Here is an 18,552-nt window from a genome sequence, read left to right as displayed (position 1 = left end):
AAAGTAAGGAAACTTCCCCACCGAGTGGAGACTTTTAGTAACTCGTTTTGAGTAAGAAGAAAAAGAATTACAAACAATTAATTTATAACATTTAACACGTACCTGTACAATGGAGACAGACAGCGCGTGTAAATAGTTGCTGGATCACAAAGAAAATGACCACCTCTATATGAAACACAAGACAAACTGATTTCAATCAGGCCTCGTTATATAAACACGTTATAAACTCAAGATTGAGCAGCACACTCGACGCCAAACACAACTCAACAGTGTCCCAACATATTCATTGAAACATTAAGTCACATTAAAGCTAATATTTATGTGTTTTAAACACTTATTAATGGTCATTTTCCACCCGGGAGGAACGTGCAGCTTACCCACAGCAATGCTTTGTTAACTCTGCTGTGGGCCGTCTCTACTCCACACGCTTATTACATCACGCACACTCTAGAGGGCGCTGTCCCCATTTAGGCATTAATTTAACACACTTATTTACTCCGTTACACTTGCGCTTTGCGTCGATGCGACGTGTAGTTACATTTTTTGAAAGGTGCACGTCAGCGACGGCGTAGGGCTATGCGTCAACGAGTAGGCTGCGCCATAGCATACGTGTGCGCTTGACGCAGAAGTATAAATCAGCCTTAACTCAGAGTCTGTTACCAGGTCACTTAATCTGTGGACCTGACCTGGTTTTCTAAATTTCTAAATCTAAGTCTTACGTTTCCACCCACCTATTTTAATGCTCATTTTGGTTATGCTTATTAAAAAAAACAATTGATGGAAACATCATGATGCGCATAACTTAAAAAAAATATGCAAAAAAAAAAATGCGCATATCTACTGAGTGGGATAAACTTTATATATGATAAAAGTTGCACATAAATTGCGATGAAAACACTTTTACTGAACAAATTCCAGTGTGTGCATTAAAAAAAAAAGGTTTGTTTATAAGAGATCATATGATGATGAGTGTGTGAATAGACAAACGCAGGCTGAGCACACTGCAGAACATCGGGAATGTTGTTTTGGTCATTCTAAAGCGCCTTAACTGTTTCAGTATTAATGTTATTATATTATTAATGACCTCCAGAGTGTCAAGAGCATCGTCTCATGGCTTCAAACGCCCCCACATGCTCATTGTGTGTCAGCATTGTCTTCAGAGGGGCGAGCACATTTATTAAATAAAGAAAAGATTGACGCAGCGTCTTCTACCGCAGTTTTTAATTCTGTTTTTAGTGTTGATTGATATTTAGCGCCTGTTAATCAGGAAGTGACGATTTTGTTCTGTTTGATCTGTTGGATGAAAACGTGGCTTTATTGGCACGTCTTTTATGCGTTATTCCAGTTTTGCACAAAAATTGAATTAACATTTTTGGATGGAAACATAGCTATTGCCTACATTTCAGTCACACAAAGAACAAGAATTAGGACTGCTAGCTGAGTTTTAATTGAATTGTTGGTTGCAGCAGGACCTAATAATAACACTTCTGTTTTATTTACATTTAGTTGCAGAGAGTTATTTGTCATCCAGGTCTTAATGTCGGTCAGGCATAGGAAAAGACTTTCTAATGATAAATCTTTTCCTAATAGTGCATAAGTATGCGATTTAGGACGCAGCTTCTGAGTGGGTCTACTCAAAGTTGATTGGCCCAACTCAGATCAGCTGTTCTGAAACTGAAAACGCTGAGTTTTTAATCTCACGGTAAAACAACTCAGAGTTCAAGTTTAAACTTAGAGTTGGTTGAACCTAGTGAAACAGGCCCCTGGTCAATCAACTTACACTGACTCAGAGTTAAGCGCGCACACCGTGACTCTAAAAAGGCATTATCAATGAAGCGCAGATATTACGAGTCACCATGGCACTATTACGAGTCAGCATTTCATTCTCCAGCTAAAGTTAATGTGCTCATGCAAACTCATAGCAAACATGAGTGTATACATTTAAAACAGCAACACCACTGCATCAGTGAAACAGAGACAGCTAGCATGGGAAAACAGCAGCTCAAGCTAATGCGTATAATTTTACATTTAAAGTATTTAGATATTTAAGTAAAATAAAAAAAAAGCAATGCAATGTGTGACATTTATTGACTTTTCACTTAAAAAAGTGGGGAATTCCCATAATTTTGAAGTTATTTCAGATGTAATTGCATTAAATTGCATAAAATAGGCTACCTTGATGAATAAAGGGAGTACGCCGAAGGAAATAATTCTCCATTATGAAGGAGTGGTTTGTCACTGCTGGTGTCTTCAGTGCGCATTATAAACTCTCATCATCAGCCCTTAAAGCTATAGGTCACCCAAAAATAGTTCCCCTCGTCATCTCCGCAGCCTCAAGTAAACTAGATATTAAAACCAGGGCAGTTTTTCCACTTAATAGCTGGATTTAGGTCTGTTTCTTACACAAAAGATGTCGGAAATAGGTTGCACTTTATGTACAGCTGTCTGTATTATTGTACGGGCCATAGGTTTAGTCTTATGGTGTTTTTAGAGCTTGTCGTACACGTTCATAGATTGAAACGAGCCTTTTAAATGTTCTCTAATAATTGTATTTGATTTTTTTAAATGTATTTCAGAGGTACGAGGTAGGATAGATTGTCATTGTAATAAATTATAATAAAGAATAAACAGTAAATGTTATAAATCACTGCATGTCGTTTTAATCTCATAGCTCTAGTTTTCTTGCAGTTGTCAGTGTAAGTGCATGCATATATTATTTTCAATGTTTTTCTACAAGTTGTTTACATACATTTAAGCTCGTAAAATACTTTAATTGTCTCAGTGTACATGTAAAAACATCTATACTTTCTCAAAGAGTCTCAAACAGACTCGTTCTTTCTAATCCTCCTTTCCAAGCTCTCTCAGAACCGTCGCTTTATGTCTCGCAAGACTCATAAACTCGCAAATTCTGGGAATGAAGTTAGAAGTTCAATATATAACTGGAGTCACCTTCTGAGGTGTTTTATACAGTGCAGGTGGTGTCAAAGCAGTTTTATAGGGATAAACATGCACTAATAAAGTCAGCCATGAGGTTTCATGATTATAAACATGGTGCAAAGTGTTTAGATCAGCAAAAGCCAGACTCCGGAAAGAATCAAGTTTGTGAGAGATTAAACCAGGACTGTAGGCTACTACATACTGCTGTTAAAAACTAACAAGAGTGATGTAAGAAACAATCCTGGTGCGGTTTCTGCTGTTAGAATCTAGCCTAAAGAGATGTTTAAAACTAGCCTAGAGCACGTCTTCTTCAAAACCTAGCCTAGAGCACCCTCTACTGTTACAAACCTGCTTTAAGTGATGTTAAAAACTCACCTAGAGTGCCCTCTGCCCTAAAAACTAGCCTAACGAGATGTTAAAAACTAGCCTAGAGCGCCGTCTGCTGTTCAAAACTAGCCTAGAGAAATGATAAAAAAATAGCACAAAAATGCTGTCAGGTGTTAAAAAGCTAGCCTAAAGCGATGTTTAAAACTAGCCTAGACCACGTCTTCTTCAAAACCTAGCCTAGAGCACCCTCTACTGTTACAAACCTGCTTTAAGTGATGTTAAAAACTCACCTAGAGTGCCCTCTGCTGTTAAAAACTAGCCTAAAGAGATGTTAAAAACTAGCCTAGAGCGCTGTCTCATGTTTAAAACTAGCCTAGAGCGCCGTCTGCTGTTCAAAACTAGCCTAGAGCGCCGTCTGCTGTTCAAAACTAGCCTAGAGCGCCGTCTGCTGTTCAAAGCTAGCCTAAAGCAATGTTAAAAACTAGCACAAAAGTGCTGTCTGTTGTTAAAAGCTAGCCTAAAGTATTGTTTAAAACTAGCCTAGAGTGCCGTCTGCTGTTCAAAACTAGCCTAGAGCGCCGTCTACTGTTCAAAACTAGCCTAGAGCGCCGGCTGCTGTTCAAAGCTAGCCTAAAGCTGTTAAAAACTAGCACAAAAGGGCTGTCTGTTGTTAAAAGCGAGCCTAAAGTGATGTTTAAAACTAGCCTAGAGCGCCGTCTGATGTTTAAAACTAGCCTAGAGCGCCACGCGCTGTTCAAAACTAGCCTAGGGCAATGTTAAAAACTAGCACAAAAGTGCTGTCTGGTGTTAAAAGCTTGCCTAAAGTGATGTTTAAAACTAGCCTAGAGCGCCGTCTGCTGTTAAAAACTAGCCTAGAGTGCCGTCTGATGTTTAAAACTAGCCTAGAGCAGCATCTACTGTTAAAAACTAAAAAAAATATAGCCTAGAGCGTGTCTACTGTTAAAAAATTGCCTAAAGTGATGTTAAAAACTAGCTTAGAGCACCGTCTACTTTTCAAAACTAGCCTAGAGCACCGACTACTGTTTAAAACTAACCTAGAGCTCCTATTGTTGTTAGAAATTAGCCTAAGTGATGTTTAAAACTAGCCTAGAGCGCTGTCTGCTGTTAAAAACCAGCCTAGAGCGCCACCTGCTGTTAAAAACTAGCCTAAAGTGATGGTTAAAACCAGCCTAGAGCGCCACCTGCTGTTAAAAACTAGCCTAAAGTGATGTTTAAAATTAGCCTAGAGCGCCACCTGCTTTAGAAGCTAGCCGAGAGCGCCGTCTGCTGCTAAAATGTCTAGTCGTGATTTTTTTTTAAATCTAAGAACCGAGTACCTATTAAACAGCACCTGAAAGTCCGGTTTTTGAGTCTACAAAGGGAGACACCCTGGTTTCAGACATGTGCTTTCACTGGAAGTGATGATGATGATGCTTTTGTAAACGGGAGGTGGTGTTGCTTAATTTTGCCTGTACAGTATGTAGTTTCAGCAGAGGCTCTTAATGGGCAAGTTTAGCTGTTGTGTTGTATATTAAAGACTACAATCTCTCTCATCTACAGCTCCAAAACACTTGTGTTGTCACTGATACTTCCTGTTATATTCTAGAAAGAAGAAAAACTCAAGAATGCTGGAAAAACAGCCAGTGACTACCAAATATTTGTTTTTTTGTCCTACTATGGATGTCAATGGCTGCATTTTTCAAGACATCTTGTCCAAACAGGAGAAAATGCATAGCCTGCATCCACTCGAGTGTGATTTAATGAAGAGTAAATGTTCATGTTTGGATGAACTGCCCCTTTAAGAGTATTAAGAGGTATTGGTCAGGCTGTCAGCTGTTATGAGTGGGCATGTGAAGTGGTCTCATCACTCGCTGTATTTTTGTATGTCAAAAGTTAGTGTGAAAAGCTGCGCTGTGATTGGATGAAGGCCGGGGTGGCCTGACTCTGTATTTGCTAAGAGTGAAAAACAGACTTCCCTCATGTGGGATGAAGACGCTGCACTGACATCTAGTGTTAGATGTGAGGTAAAAACAACAACAGAGCCCCAGCGGAGTTATTTTACCACACTGTAAAACATGTCTGTTAATTAATAGTTTGCGTATTTTGGGTTTATTTATGGTTGTGAATTGCATTATGGGATGCTGTTCTCTGCTCTGTTGACTTTTAATGTTGAAAATTCAACTCTACAGTTTAACAGAGTGGCTTTTATTGACATTTTATTCGTAATATAAAGATTAATATTTAGAGAAATAAGTTTGTAAAATACCAGAAAATGTGCTGCAGCTTATTACAGAATTTCTGTAGTGAAATATACAACACTAACTCAATCAATATAGCACTGCAGACTAGGCATGGGATGATGACCGTGTTCAAGGTATAACTCGATTTGGAAAAGTCAAGGATTTAAAACCGCCAACATTTTCTGTAATACCGTTCCTAAGGTATGTGTAAGAATTTTATTTACTTTTTGTTGTTGTTGTTGTTTTTTAGGACGACAACAGAATCTCCAACAGAAAAGATCTCCAAAGATGTCGTTTTAAATCGTAAAGAAATCTGTTTTTGAAACTAATGAAGACAGCAGAAGTCAATGATTCATTTCCAGTATTTAACCTGACATGTTAACTTCTCCATAATATTTTAAAATCTTTCCAAAAATAAAATGTATTGTGTTCAAAGGTGGAAACAAATTGTTTTTTTTTTTTTACGTAGACATTTAAAAAGAATATATTTTACAGCAGTAATCACAAGAGATGGGTGACTCAAGTCACATAAGTCAGACTTAAGTTGCAAAATTTAGGACTTGAGACTTGCTTGACAAATATCCAAAAAAGACTCGTCTTGACTGTCGTTACTTGAGACTTGGACTTGATTTAAATGACTCAAAATAACTTGTTTTTGTTAAATAAATAACTGTTTGTAACTCCCACCTATAGTAATCACAATATCGTGATACCGTGATATTTTTATCTAAGGTTATCATAGCGTCAGAATCTTATAGACCTTTTTCATGGCTGCTGCATGGAGGGCGCCATAGCGACCAGCGTCTTCCGGTAGAATGCTAAAAACTTCCGTTCACAGTGTGAACAACTGGTAGTTTGTGCACCGAAAATGGGTTTCAATAACGTTTTTAATGGATAACAGAGTGTTTTTGTGACACACAACTTAGAAATGTGTCTGTTAAAGCCGTTATAATCTGTCACATGTGGTTCAAGCGCATCAGAAATACGAGAAAAACATTCTCCTAGTTCACGTGTCTGCCGTCAGAAATACAGTGTGTGTGTGTGCGTTCCCGGCCTGTCAGCTGTTAGCTCAGCGGCTCTTTAACACAAACACACACACACACACAGAGAGAGAGAGATAGAGGAGCAAACTAGAGTACTGGCATGAAACTTAACAGGTATGAAAGTCGTGCAATTTACAAAAATGAGCAATAAAAGTCTGTTATTGATCCTCTGCTGGCTGATTTGCTGTTCATTCTAATCGCGAGCCGTTTGTGTTTTATTTCGTGTGTTGTTTTCACCACGGTTTGTGTTTTTTTTGTCATTTTGAAATGACACTAGCCTATATTTTCGTGTGTGTGTCAAACATTTTGGTGAACTACATGTGTTTGGGCTGGTTATTTATTTGAAATAAAGAGAAAATGTTGACTTTAGCGATGACGAGGCTTCATTTAAACTGCAGAAGATGCCGTCTGACAACGAGGGCAAAACGCCTCACAGCAGCTGTTTTCCATCCTATTAGATCGCATTTCTTTAAATGATCAGTCCAGGAGATGCTGCTGATGGACAACAGTATTAGTTCAAAGAGGATAAAAGCAGGTAAAATAGATTAAAACTATCGTTTCAAAGCTGTCCAAATGTGACCATTTACACGCATCAGCTGCCGACCAGAACTTCTTCGCATTCTCCTTGCGCATACACACAAAGCATCATGGGTAATTTTGCGTTCCAAGAAAAAGGTCTATACCAGCCCATGCCAACTGCAGACTCTTGGTGTAACGGATCACAAATCTCATGGTTCGGATCACACTTCGGTTTTTGAGTCACAGATCAGCAAAATAGAGGAGACAAATGTCTTTTGCGTTCCATTTATACAAATATATTATTGCAAACACTGTTGATTTAACAAACAGAACCTGTCATTTTAATAAAAATAAAGATCGAGAAAGAGCCAGCTGAAAAAAAAAAATGTTCAATACAGTAGGAAAAACCATCTTATATAGAAACTATAGAAAAGTGCCTTTAAATCACAGGTCTTCTCAGTGTTTAAAAACCATCCCATTCGCTTACACTTGTGGTCTTCACACTTAAGAGTGTGTGTGTGTGTGTGTGTGTGTGTGTGTGTGTGTGTGTGTGTGTGTGTGTGTGTGTGTGTGTGTGTTTGCAGACCCGCTGTGTGTTTTTAGCTGAGCGTCGCAGCAGGAGCAGCACATGCACATCACAGCTGTCCTCCAATAATTCTGTATTTACTGCTGTGTGCTGAACATCATCACACACTTGCTAGTGCTTGAGAGTTCACCTACTCTGACATGCACATCGCTCTTTATCTGAGATGTGTGTGCACTGCAAAAAATGCTTTGCTTACTTACAGAACTGTCTCTTAAAGTACTTTACATAAGCTTTAGTATTGAACACATTGTCCTGTTATTTTTCTGGGAGTAATATTTCTGAAGAAGCCCAGTTTGATGAGCTGTTGTCGGTGTCAGCTGAAGGATTTCCCCTGTGACACCAACTATAGGCGCTACGTCACAATCAAGCCCGCACAAGAGCAAGCTCCTGATTGGTTGATGTGGCGCAAATGTCCAAAGTTCAGATTTTCGAACTCGAGCAATTCGCACGAAACGCAGGTAAAGCGCGTCAAACTCGCTTAATCGTAATTGTTTTGGTGACTGTCACTTTAAATTCAAATGAGACAGCTCTTTTTCAGAAGAGGGCGGAGCTATGAATGCCTATGTGTCAGCATAGTGGCAGGTTCAAAACAAGACTAACCGCCTGTGCTGATGAGTGAGAGATGGTCAATAGTGGGCGGGGCTTATTTCTCTCTCTGATGACATCATACAAAGGGAGAATGTCAATCAAAGTGTTTCTGCAGACTGCTTTCATCAAGTCTGATTATAAACAATGCAGTTAACTCATGTTTACCATTATGAGCTGGTTATTTTCACAGGCTGTCCCCACACAACTGTGTTTAAACCCCTTATAAACATGATTTTGGCATCATAGTTCATCTTTAAAAAGAAAGCATATAAACTGTGCGTTATTTTTTGTTTTCTAGGCAGGAAATCATGAAGTGGAACGGCTGGGGTTACAGCGACTCAAGATTTCTGTTTAATAAAAAGGGTCAAGCAGAGTTCACAGGCAAACGGTGAGTGTGACGCACCAAACCAACATGAGTTAGACGAGATCATTCAACATACTGTCCATCTGCAGCCACTGGGGAATTCCTCACACTGAGTGTAACATAAAATGAATTTTAAAGTGTCCTTAATTCATTTATTATGCTACACATTACAGAATTGCGGATACATTTCAAGCGTTTTCTATTTATTTTTCTTATTAATGATATACACTCGCCGGCCACTTTATTAGGTACACTTGTCCAAATGCTCATTAACACAAGTTTCTTATCAGCCAATCACACTGCAGCAACTCAATGCATTTAGGCATGTAGACATGGTCAAGATGATCTGCTGCAGATCAAAGCGAGCATCAGATGGGGGAGGAAAGGAGATTTAAGTGACGTTGAACGTGGCATGGTTGTTGGTGCCAGACGGGCTGCTCTGAGTATTTCAGAAACTGCTGATCTACTGGGATTTTCACGCACAACCATCTCTAGGGTTTACAGAGAATGCTCCGACAAAGAGGAAATATCCAGTGAGCGGCAGTTCTGTGGGCGCAAATGCCTTGTTGATGAGGCCAGAGGTCAGAGGAGAATGGCCAGACTGGTTCCTGCTGATAGAAAGGCGACAGTAACTCAAATAAGCACTCGTTACAACCGAGCTCTGCAGAAGAGCATCTCTGAACACACAACAAGTCCAACCTTGAGGCGGATGGGCTACAGCAGCAGAAGAGCACACCGGGTGCCGCTCCTGTCAGCTAAGAACAGGAAACTGAGGCTACAATTCACACAGACTCACCAAAACTGGACAATAGAAGATTGGAGAAACGTTGCTGCTCTGATGAGTCTCCATTTCTGCTGACACATTCGGATGTCCGGGTCAGAATTTGGCCTCAACAACATGAAAGCATGGATCATCCTGCCTTGTATCAGCGGTTCAGGCTGGTTGTGGTGGTGTAATGGTGTGGGGGAGATTTTCTTTGGGTCCATTAGTACCAATTGAGCATCAACGCCACAGCCTACCTGAGTATTGCTGCTGACCATGTCCATCCCTTTATGAGCACAGTGTCTCCATCTTCTGATGGCTACTTCCAGCAGGATAACGCAGCATGTCTTGAAGCTCAACCATCTCAGACTGGTGAACATGACGATGAGTTCACTGTACTCAAATGGCCTCCACAGTCAGCAGAGCTCAATCCAATAGAGCAGCTTTGGGATGTGGTGGAACGGGAGATTGGCATCATGGATGTGCAGCCGACAAATCTTCAGCAACTGTGTGATGCTATCATGACAATATGGAGCAAAATCTCAGAGGAATATTTCCAGTAGCTTGTTGAATCTCTGCCATGAAGGATTAAGGCAGTTCTGAAGGCAAAAGTGGTCCAACCGATAAGTGTGTGTGTGTGTGTGTGTGTGTGTGTGTGTGTATGTGTGTATATATATATATATATATATATATATATAATTTTTTTGTTTGTTAAATAGTAATAGCAATTATATTCTAATTATTATTATTTTGTTAATATTGTAATTTTCCATGGTGTAGAAAATTTCTCTTCTGTGCCAAGACATTTTTCTGTGTGTTGACGCCATCTAGTGTCTGTAATCTGCATTGCTGTGTGTGTGTATGTGTGTGTGTGTGTGTGTGTGTGTGTGGACACTGGTGTGATCAGACAGACACAATGCAAATGTTTAAAAAAAATAGAAGCATTGAATTGCTTAATGACATGATTTTATTCATATAGTATGTACACAGTTTTAAGCCATAAAATCAGCATTTAGTGTGTGTGTGTATGTGTGTGTGTGTTGTCTTTAGGTATCGGTTGAGTGGGTTGATTCTGCCGAGTCTGAAGGACTGGTTTGAAGGGACGTTTGGAGCCAGTTTACAGCATAAATCTCCTGCTACTGTGAGTGTAATGGTGTATGTGTGTGTGTGTGTGTGTGTGTATTTGCATGAGTGAGGTTTCTGTGTGTGTTAGTCTGAAATGGCGGGGATGTGTTTGTCTTATGGTGTGTGTCTGTTTGTTTGATTTGGTCTGTATTTGTAATGTGTATGTGTGTGTGCAGTCGTCTCTGAATGTGAGCGCAGTGTCGCCTCCAAACCTGAATGAAGCATTCTCTGAGGATCTGAAAGCTGCAGGTCTGCTGGCGTCTCATGATGCGGAGGATCGGGTTTTCCGAGCTCATGGTAAAACACACACACACACACACACACACACACACACACTTACAGTTTCTGTTTCACGCACAGGCTTTTATTCAATTTTGCTTTCATTGTATAAAAGTTTACCAAACTTTCAAGCATGCACAGGGGAATTTTACTATGATTTACCTCATTTTTACAGGTCATGTGATCATTTTAGTTTTGATTTTATTGTTTTAGCTAAAAATTATTTAGTTCAAAGTGTTTAATATGATTTAATAGTAGAATTAAATAAATAATGAAATAGTAAAATAAATAAATAATTAAATAATAAAATAAATAAATAATTAAATAGTAAAATAAATAATTAAATAATTAAATAGTAAAAAAATACATGAATATATAAATAGTAAAAATACATAAATAAATAATAAAATAAATACATAAAAATTAAATTGTAAAATAAATTTATAAATAATTAAATAGTTAAATAAATAAATAATTAATTAAATAGTAAAATATATACATAAATAATTAAATAGCAAAATAAATATATAAATAATTAAATAGTTAAATGAATAAACAAATGAATGAATAAATAAACAAATAAATGAAAAGTAAAATAAATATATAAATAATTAAATAGTTAAATGAATAAATGAACGAATGAATAAATAAATATTTTGAAGAGGTTAGCGTTTTCTCAAATCTTACAGACTACTTCAATTATATAGCATCCTAAATCAACCTTTGTTCTTATGGATTCTCATTTGTGTGTCTTCTTAAAGTGTCTGTTTTCTTCTCCTCAGGTCATTGTCTGCATGAGATCTTTGCTCTGCGGGAGGGCAGGATCGGCCGTGTGCCCGACATGGTGGTTTGGCCCAGTGAGTGACTGAAGGCTTAAAGGATTACTCCACCTTTTTTCAAAAGTCCATTAGCAGTCCATGCAGTTAAACAGTGTACTATTTTTGAATCCATTCAGCTGATTTCTTGTTCTGGCGGAGTCACTTTTAGCTTAGCATAATGAATGGAATAAGATTAGACCATTAGCATTTAATAAAAAAAAAGGGTTTTGATCAATTTCCTTTTTAAATTATATCCTACAAGTATTAAGAGTTGACTTGAACCATTTTTTATTCCATTCAGTCGATTTCTTATGCTGGAGGGGTCGTTTTCAGCTTAGCTTAGCATAATGAATGGAATCGGATTAGACCATTAGCATTTCGTTATTAAATTTTTTTTGATAATTTTCCTATTTAAAGCAAATCCTATTATTACCCTAAATATTTACAGTTGACTTTAACCATTTTTAAACAATTTAGCCGACTTGTTCTGGGTGTGCCAATTTTAGCTTAGCATAATGATCGGATAGGACCATTAGCATTTTATTATAAAAATTTCAAAAAAGTTTTGATCATTTTTTAAACTAAAGCATATTTAAGAATTAACAGTTCACTTGAACAATTTTTTAATCCATTCAGCCAACTTTTTTGTTCTGGCTGTGTGAATTTTAGCTTAGCATAATTAATTAAATTGGATTGGACCATTAGCATTTCATTAAAAAATTTTTAAATAATTTTCCTAAATAAAGCGTGTGCTATTAAGTATCCAACAAGTATTAACAGTTGAGGAAGATTATTAAAATTAGTCTAATTCAAGTCTAATTCAATTCATTAAGCTAAGCTAACCTAAGCTAAGCTAAAAGTGACCCCACCAGAAAAAAATTCCTGAATTTATTCAAGAATGGTTCAAGTCAACTGTTAATACTTGTTGTATACTTTTAGGATACACCATAAATTATCGAATTAATTATTTTTTTTAAATTTAAGAAATGCTAATGGTCTAATCCGATTTTATACATTTTGCTAAGCTAAGCTAATAGTGACCTTGCCAGAACAAGAAATCGGTGGAATGGGTTCAAAAATGTTTTATGCCAAATGTTAACGTTTTAAAATGATACATTTTAAATAGGACAATTGTCGACTTTTTTATTTTTTTTATTTTTTATAAAATGCTAATTTTAAGAAATGTAGAAAATGAGCTTTAAAAACAAAACAAAAACAGTGGAATGTTCCTTTAAGATCCATCCCAGCTAATTAATATTTATGAACAGCCCTTTAATCAGAGGGAAAAGGGGGCATGTGTTGTCCTGTGTGCTCTGCTTTCTGATTGGTGAATTTCTGACAGGCTCATTTCAACATGTCAGATTGATTTCTGAGCTTTGATTAGCAAAAAAGCTCAAGCAGGCAGTAAATCACATTCATTCATCCAGAACACTCTCTCTCTGATTCCCATATAACCTCCACCGCTGGCCTGGATTTCTGGTTTATTCTGTAGCCAAGCAAAAAAATAAAGCATTCTTAAGGGGGCTAATAATTTTGACCATAAAACTGTTTAAATAACATTCAAGTCCATCCAATCTAAAAAAATAAACTTTTCCCAGAAGTCAAAATATTATAGGAAACTCTGTGAAAATGTCCTTAATCTGATGAGAAATATTTGGAACAATAATAAATATATTACAACAGCTACTTTTAATTGGTATAATATTGAGCACTATTGCTGTCGTTATTTGATTTTTGATTAATAAGGGAGTTTTTATTAACAGTTGACTTGATTGATTTTTTTTTTCAATCCAGTTAGCCGAATTCATTTTTTGGCTGTGACTTAGCTTAGCATAATGAATTGAATGTGATTAGACCATTAGCATGTCATTAAAACAAAACAAAAGAGTTTTTAAATTGTTCCATTTAAAGTATATTCTGCAAGTATCCTACAAGTATTAACGATTGACTTGAACAATTTTCTAATATATTTAGCCAATTTCTTTTCCTGGCTTTCACTTTTAGCTTAGCATAATGAATTGATTTGAATTTGACCATTAGCATTTCATAAAAATAAATAAAAATAAGATTTTGATCATTTTTCTGTTTAACGCATATTCTGTAGTTATCCTACCATTGACTTGAACCATTTTTAAATCCATTTAGCCGATTTCTTGTTCTGGCTGTCACTTTTAGCTTAGCTTAGCATAATGAATTGGATTAGACCATTAGCATTTCATTACAAAAAATAGATTTTATATTTTTCTATTTAAAGTGTATTCTGTAAGTATCCTACAAGTATTAGTAATTGACTTGAACCATTTATGAATCAATTTTAGCCAATTCTTTTTTTGGTTGTGGCACTTTTAGCTTAGCGTAATGAATTGAATCGGATTAGACCGATAGCATTTCTTGAAAAAAAAAGTTTTGATCATTTTCCTGTTTAACGCAAATTCTGTAAGTATCCTACAAGTATAAACAGTTGACTTGAACCATTTTTTAATCCATTTAGGCGATTTCTTATTCTGAAAATGTTTTTTTTATGAAATGCTAATGGTCTAATCTGATTTCATTTATTATGCTAAGCTAAGCTAAAGTGACCTCGCCAGCACAAGAAATTAGCTGAATGGACTCAATAATGGTTCCAAAAGTTTAGAAAAATAATAAAAATTTCACAGGAGGGTATATTTCACCTGTATATTACAACAGTTATTTTAATTGGAAACAGATCACTATTGCTGCCTTTACTTGATTTTTGATTAATAAGAGTTTTGATAATTTTCCTATGTAAAGCATATTCTGTAGGTATCCTTCAATATAAACAGTTGACTTGAACCATTGTTGAATTCATTTAGCTGATTCTTTGTTCTGGAAAAAAGCTTTATTGTTTTTAATGAAATGCTAATGGTCTAATTAATTTCCATTCATTATGCTAAGCTAAGCTAAAAGTGACCTCACCAGAACAAGAAATTAGCAAAATGGATTTAAAAATGGTTTCAAAATATGTGGGGAAAAAAATGTTGATTTCATAAGAGGGTATATTACAAGTGTGTAGTATGATAGTTACTTTATTTGGAACAATATTCCATCACTTTTGCTGTCGTGACTTGATTTTTGATTTAGCTTTAGTGAACATAGAAATTTCTTTCAAAAACATTAAAGAAAATCTTTGGTATATGAGTTGTGCTGTTGTGATAGATCTACAAGGGCTATAAATAAGCGTGTTGTAACCAGTATTGTTTTTATTTTATTATTATTATTCAGGCTGTCACAGTGATGTGGAGAAGATTGTGGATCTTGCCTGCAAACACAACGTCTGCTTGATTCCCTACGGAGGCAAGTAAAGCATCAGCAAATGATGCAATCATCAGCTTTAGATGTAATTGACAATCAAAACAGCATCACACATCGTCTTAAAGCAGTCTGCTGCCTGTTCACAGTTTGAATGAACAAACGGCATAATTTCCCTACATTTTACACAAAATAATTAGCATTTTTAACATGAATGAATGAGTGAAACAAAAACATAGGCTATATTAATTTATTGTTAAAGAAATAAACTGCTTTAAGACCTGGTCTCCCAAAAATATTGATCACAACTTTTTTTGCACCTTGATGATGATCATAAATGCATACATTTGTTATATTATTTTTGAAATGTTTAATATTGGAGACTGAAGCAATGATGCTGATAATAAATTACATTTAATAATCTGTTTTATCATTTTATTTTGCAATAATATACAGCAAATTGCACCAGGAAAGTTGTTATCACTTATTATTAACCTTAAATATCGTATCTATCAATGAAATTTTCCTGCCGTGAAACTAGCCTTTGGCGAGGCAGTGGCGCAGTAGGTAGTGCTGTCGCCTCACAGCAAGAAGGTCGCTGGTTCGAACCTTGGCTCAGTTGGCATTTCTGTGTGGAGTTTGCATGTTCTCACTGCCTTCGCGTGGGTTTCCTCCGGGTGCTCCGGTTTCCCCCACAGTCCAAAGACATGCGGTACAGGTGAATTGGGTAGGCTAAATTGTCCGTAGTGTATGAGTATGTGTGTGAATGTTTGTGTGGATGTTTCCCAGAGATGGGTTGCGGCTGGAAGGGTATCCGCTGTGTAAAAACTTGGTGGATAAGTTGGCGGTTCATTCCGCTGTGGTGACCCCAGATTAATAAAGGGACTAAGCCGACAAGAAAATGAATGAATGAATGAATGAATGAAACAAGCCTTTGTTGCTGACGTGCTATTAAATAAAACATCTTCATCATTTTAACATATTTTTTTCTATGTTTCTAATAAAATAAATGCAGCTCTTGGAAACAAAATGATCATTTACACCGGAAAAATTAGTATTCCACACGTCACACTTTTTCTCACAAAACATATTTCTGAAGGTGCCGCTGATGTCAATCAAATACATCCATATATGCAAAGAAAACAAATCCAGATGAAGTTGCATGTAATAAAACGAAATGACGCAGGGAAAAAGTATTGAACACATGAAGAAAGGGAGGTGTAGAAAGGCAGACAGCAGCTGAAATCTCTCAGTAGTTCTTCAGCAAGCCTCTGCCCTTCCTCAGTGTAAATGAACATCAGCTGCTTCAGTCCAACATCTACATCAGCAGGAGGATGAAGATGAACCCAGGGTGGACATTTCAGCAAGACAATGATCCAAAACACAGCCAACGAGACTCTCAGATGCTTTCAGAGAAAGAAAATCAAGCTGTAGAATGGCCCAACCAATCACCTGATCTCAATCCAATAGAGAAAACAGAATAAAATTAATGAACTTTTTTTTAATGAATTTATTCTTGTAGTTAATGGAGTCTCTTAGAGCTGTTGCATTTTGTTAGTTATCTCTATTTGGCGTCTTGTGAATGTCTCCCATTTTGTTTTTATTTAATTTTTAATTCTTTTTTGTATCTTTTGTTTTTGATGCCTCTTATTGTAATTTAAAAATGCACTATATTAAAAAGGTACTCTATTTAAACCCTGTCAGATGTCCATTCCAGTAGTGGACACTTAGTGTAGCGTGATCATTAGTGGGATCGGACCTTTGGACTGGATCGTTGCCTTACTCTCTCATATATTGTGGTGTGTTCAGGTGGTACGAGTGTGTCCAGTGCTCTAGAGTGCCCTCAAGAGGAGACGCGTTGCATTGTTTCTTTAGACACGTCTCAGATGGTGAGTGGAGACACATACACACACACACACAAAATTACGCACAGACACAAAGACACATACACACACAAGCACGTTCAAAATACACCCAGATGTGCACACTCACACACACTTTTACAAACATACACACACAAACACGTTCACATGCACAGACGTGGACACTCAAACATACATACATACACACACACACACACGTTCAATCAAACACTCTTATAAACGCACACACATGCTCTCTCTCTCTCTCTCTCTCTCTCTCTCACACACACACTCAACCTCTCACGCACACACACACACACACACACACACACACATGCAAAGATGCACACACGTTCACACACATGCATGCAAACACACACAAGCACACGTTCACATACACACAAACTTACACACACCCGTACAAACATAAACACACATGCTCTCTCTCACACACACTTTCACATACATGCAAACACAAGTACACACACACAAGCACATGCTTAGAAACACACAGACGTGTACACTCAGACACTCGTACAACCCACACACTCACACTCACACACAAGCACATGCTTACAAACTCACTGACGAGCACACTCACAGACACTAAAACAAACATACACACACACACACACACACACACTTAGCCCCTCACGCACACACACTCGCATACATGCAAAGACACACACTCAAGCACACATACACACAGACATGCTCACTCACACACACTCTTACAAACACACACACTCTCTCACACACACTTAGCCTCTCACGCAAGCACACAACCGCACACACACACACTCAGACTCTCAAACAAACACTCTCACTCTCTCTCACACAAACACATGCCCCCAAATACACAAATACATGCTCTTTCTCACACACACACACACTGACCTCTCTGTGTCCTGTGGGCTGAGCTCAGTTATGTGTGGGCTGAGTTTAACAGCAGTGAATCAGTTTGACATGTGCTTTGAAGGAGACCTGAGCACACACACACGCACACACACGCTTTAATCAATCCCTCAGCTTTCATTCGAGCACATCACTGACACTGTAACCTTCTGTGCACATGCTCATATCCTCTGTGGTATTCTAGTGTATCTGCTGCGTCTTATATTATAGCACATTCTGTGTGTTTTCATCTATTCTAAAATGCAAAACTGACAACACTGATGCACTATTAAAGCTGCAATATAGATGTAATTTGTTTAATTGTTATATTTATGTCTACATGGTGTGTATGTGGCCTATGCAAGTGCAAGAATTCTCCAGGAATGGTTTTATGTGCTCATTTACTGACCTAGACAGAAGCGCTAGAGTGGAACGCTCGCTTTTGACCATATTTGGAATGGTCAATAATGTAAACGATGAGCTGTGCTCTGATTGGCTTTCACACCGCGGCTGTTGTGAATGTTTAAAATTCGAAATGATTGTAAAAATACAACATTGTCAAAAGCTTTAAATATGTGTAGAAATATTATATTAATGATTAAAATACAAGATTAGAAAGAAGTTAGCCTAACAATTTAAACTAGTGCCGTCTAATGACTAATCGGTGTTAACTCCATCTAAAATAAAAGTTAATGCTTACAAATTATATATTTGTATATTTTTGTGTATATAAATGTATGCATGACTTTATTACTATTAGGGCTGTGCAATTAATCGCAATCGCAAAAAATTCGCAACTTAAGCACACGCAATTTCTAAATCGCAAAAGGCTACAATTTTTTATCTAATAATTTATTTAGAATTTTATTCAGAATGTTTTTGTGCGCATTATATTAATATGTTAACCAATCAGAGCTGACGTAGCACACCGGGCAAT

At 37.1% G+C, this 18,552-nt stretch overlaps 1 protein-coding gene across 1 annotated transcript in view; it reads left to right on the top strand.

Annotated features, from left to right (window-relative positions):
- agps (alkylglycerone phosphate synthase) overlaps positions 1-18,552 on the top strand; it is a 51,151-nt gene that overhangs the window by 2,027 nt on the left and 30,572 nt on the right. The window contains 6 exon segments of the mRNA NM_200113.1: positions 8,539-8,628; positions 10,418-10,508; positions 10,669-10,789; positions 11,554-11,628; positions 14,833-14,904; positions 16,669-16,748. Of these exon segments, the coding sequence (NP_956407.1) occupies positions 8,539-8,628; positions 10,418-10,508; positions 10,669-10,789; positions 11,554-11,628; positions 14,833-14,904; positions 16,669-16,748 (529 nt within the window).

This window comes from Danio rerio, chromosome 9 (genome assembly GCF_049306965.1).
Source record: "Danio rerio strain Tuebingen ecotype United States chromosome 9, GRCz12tu, whole genome shotgun sequence".
NCBI lineage: Eukaryota > Metazoa > Chordata > Actinopteri > Cypriniformes > Danionidae > Danio > Danio rerio.
Note: the sequence above shows the minus strand (reverse complement) of the source record. Positions and strands in the feature narration are given on the sequence as shown.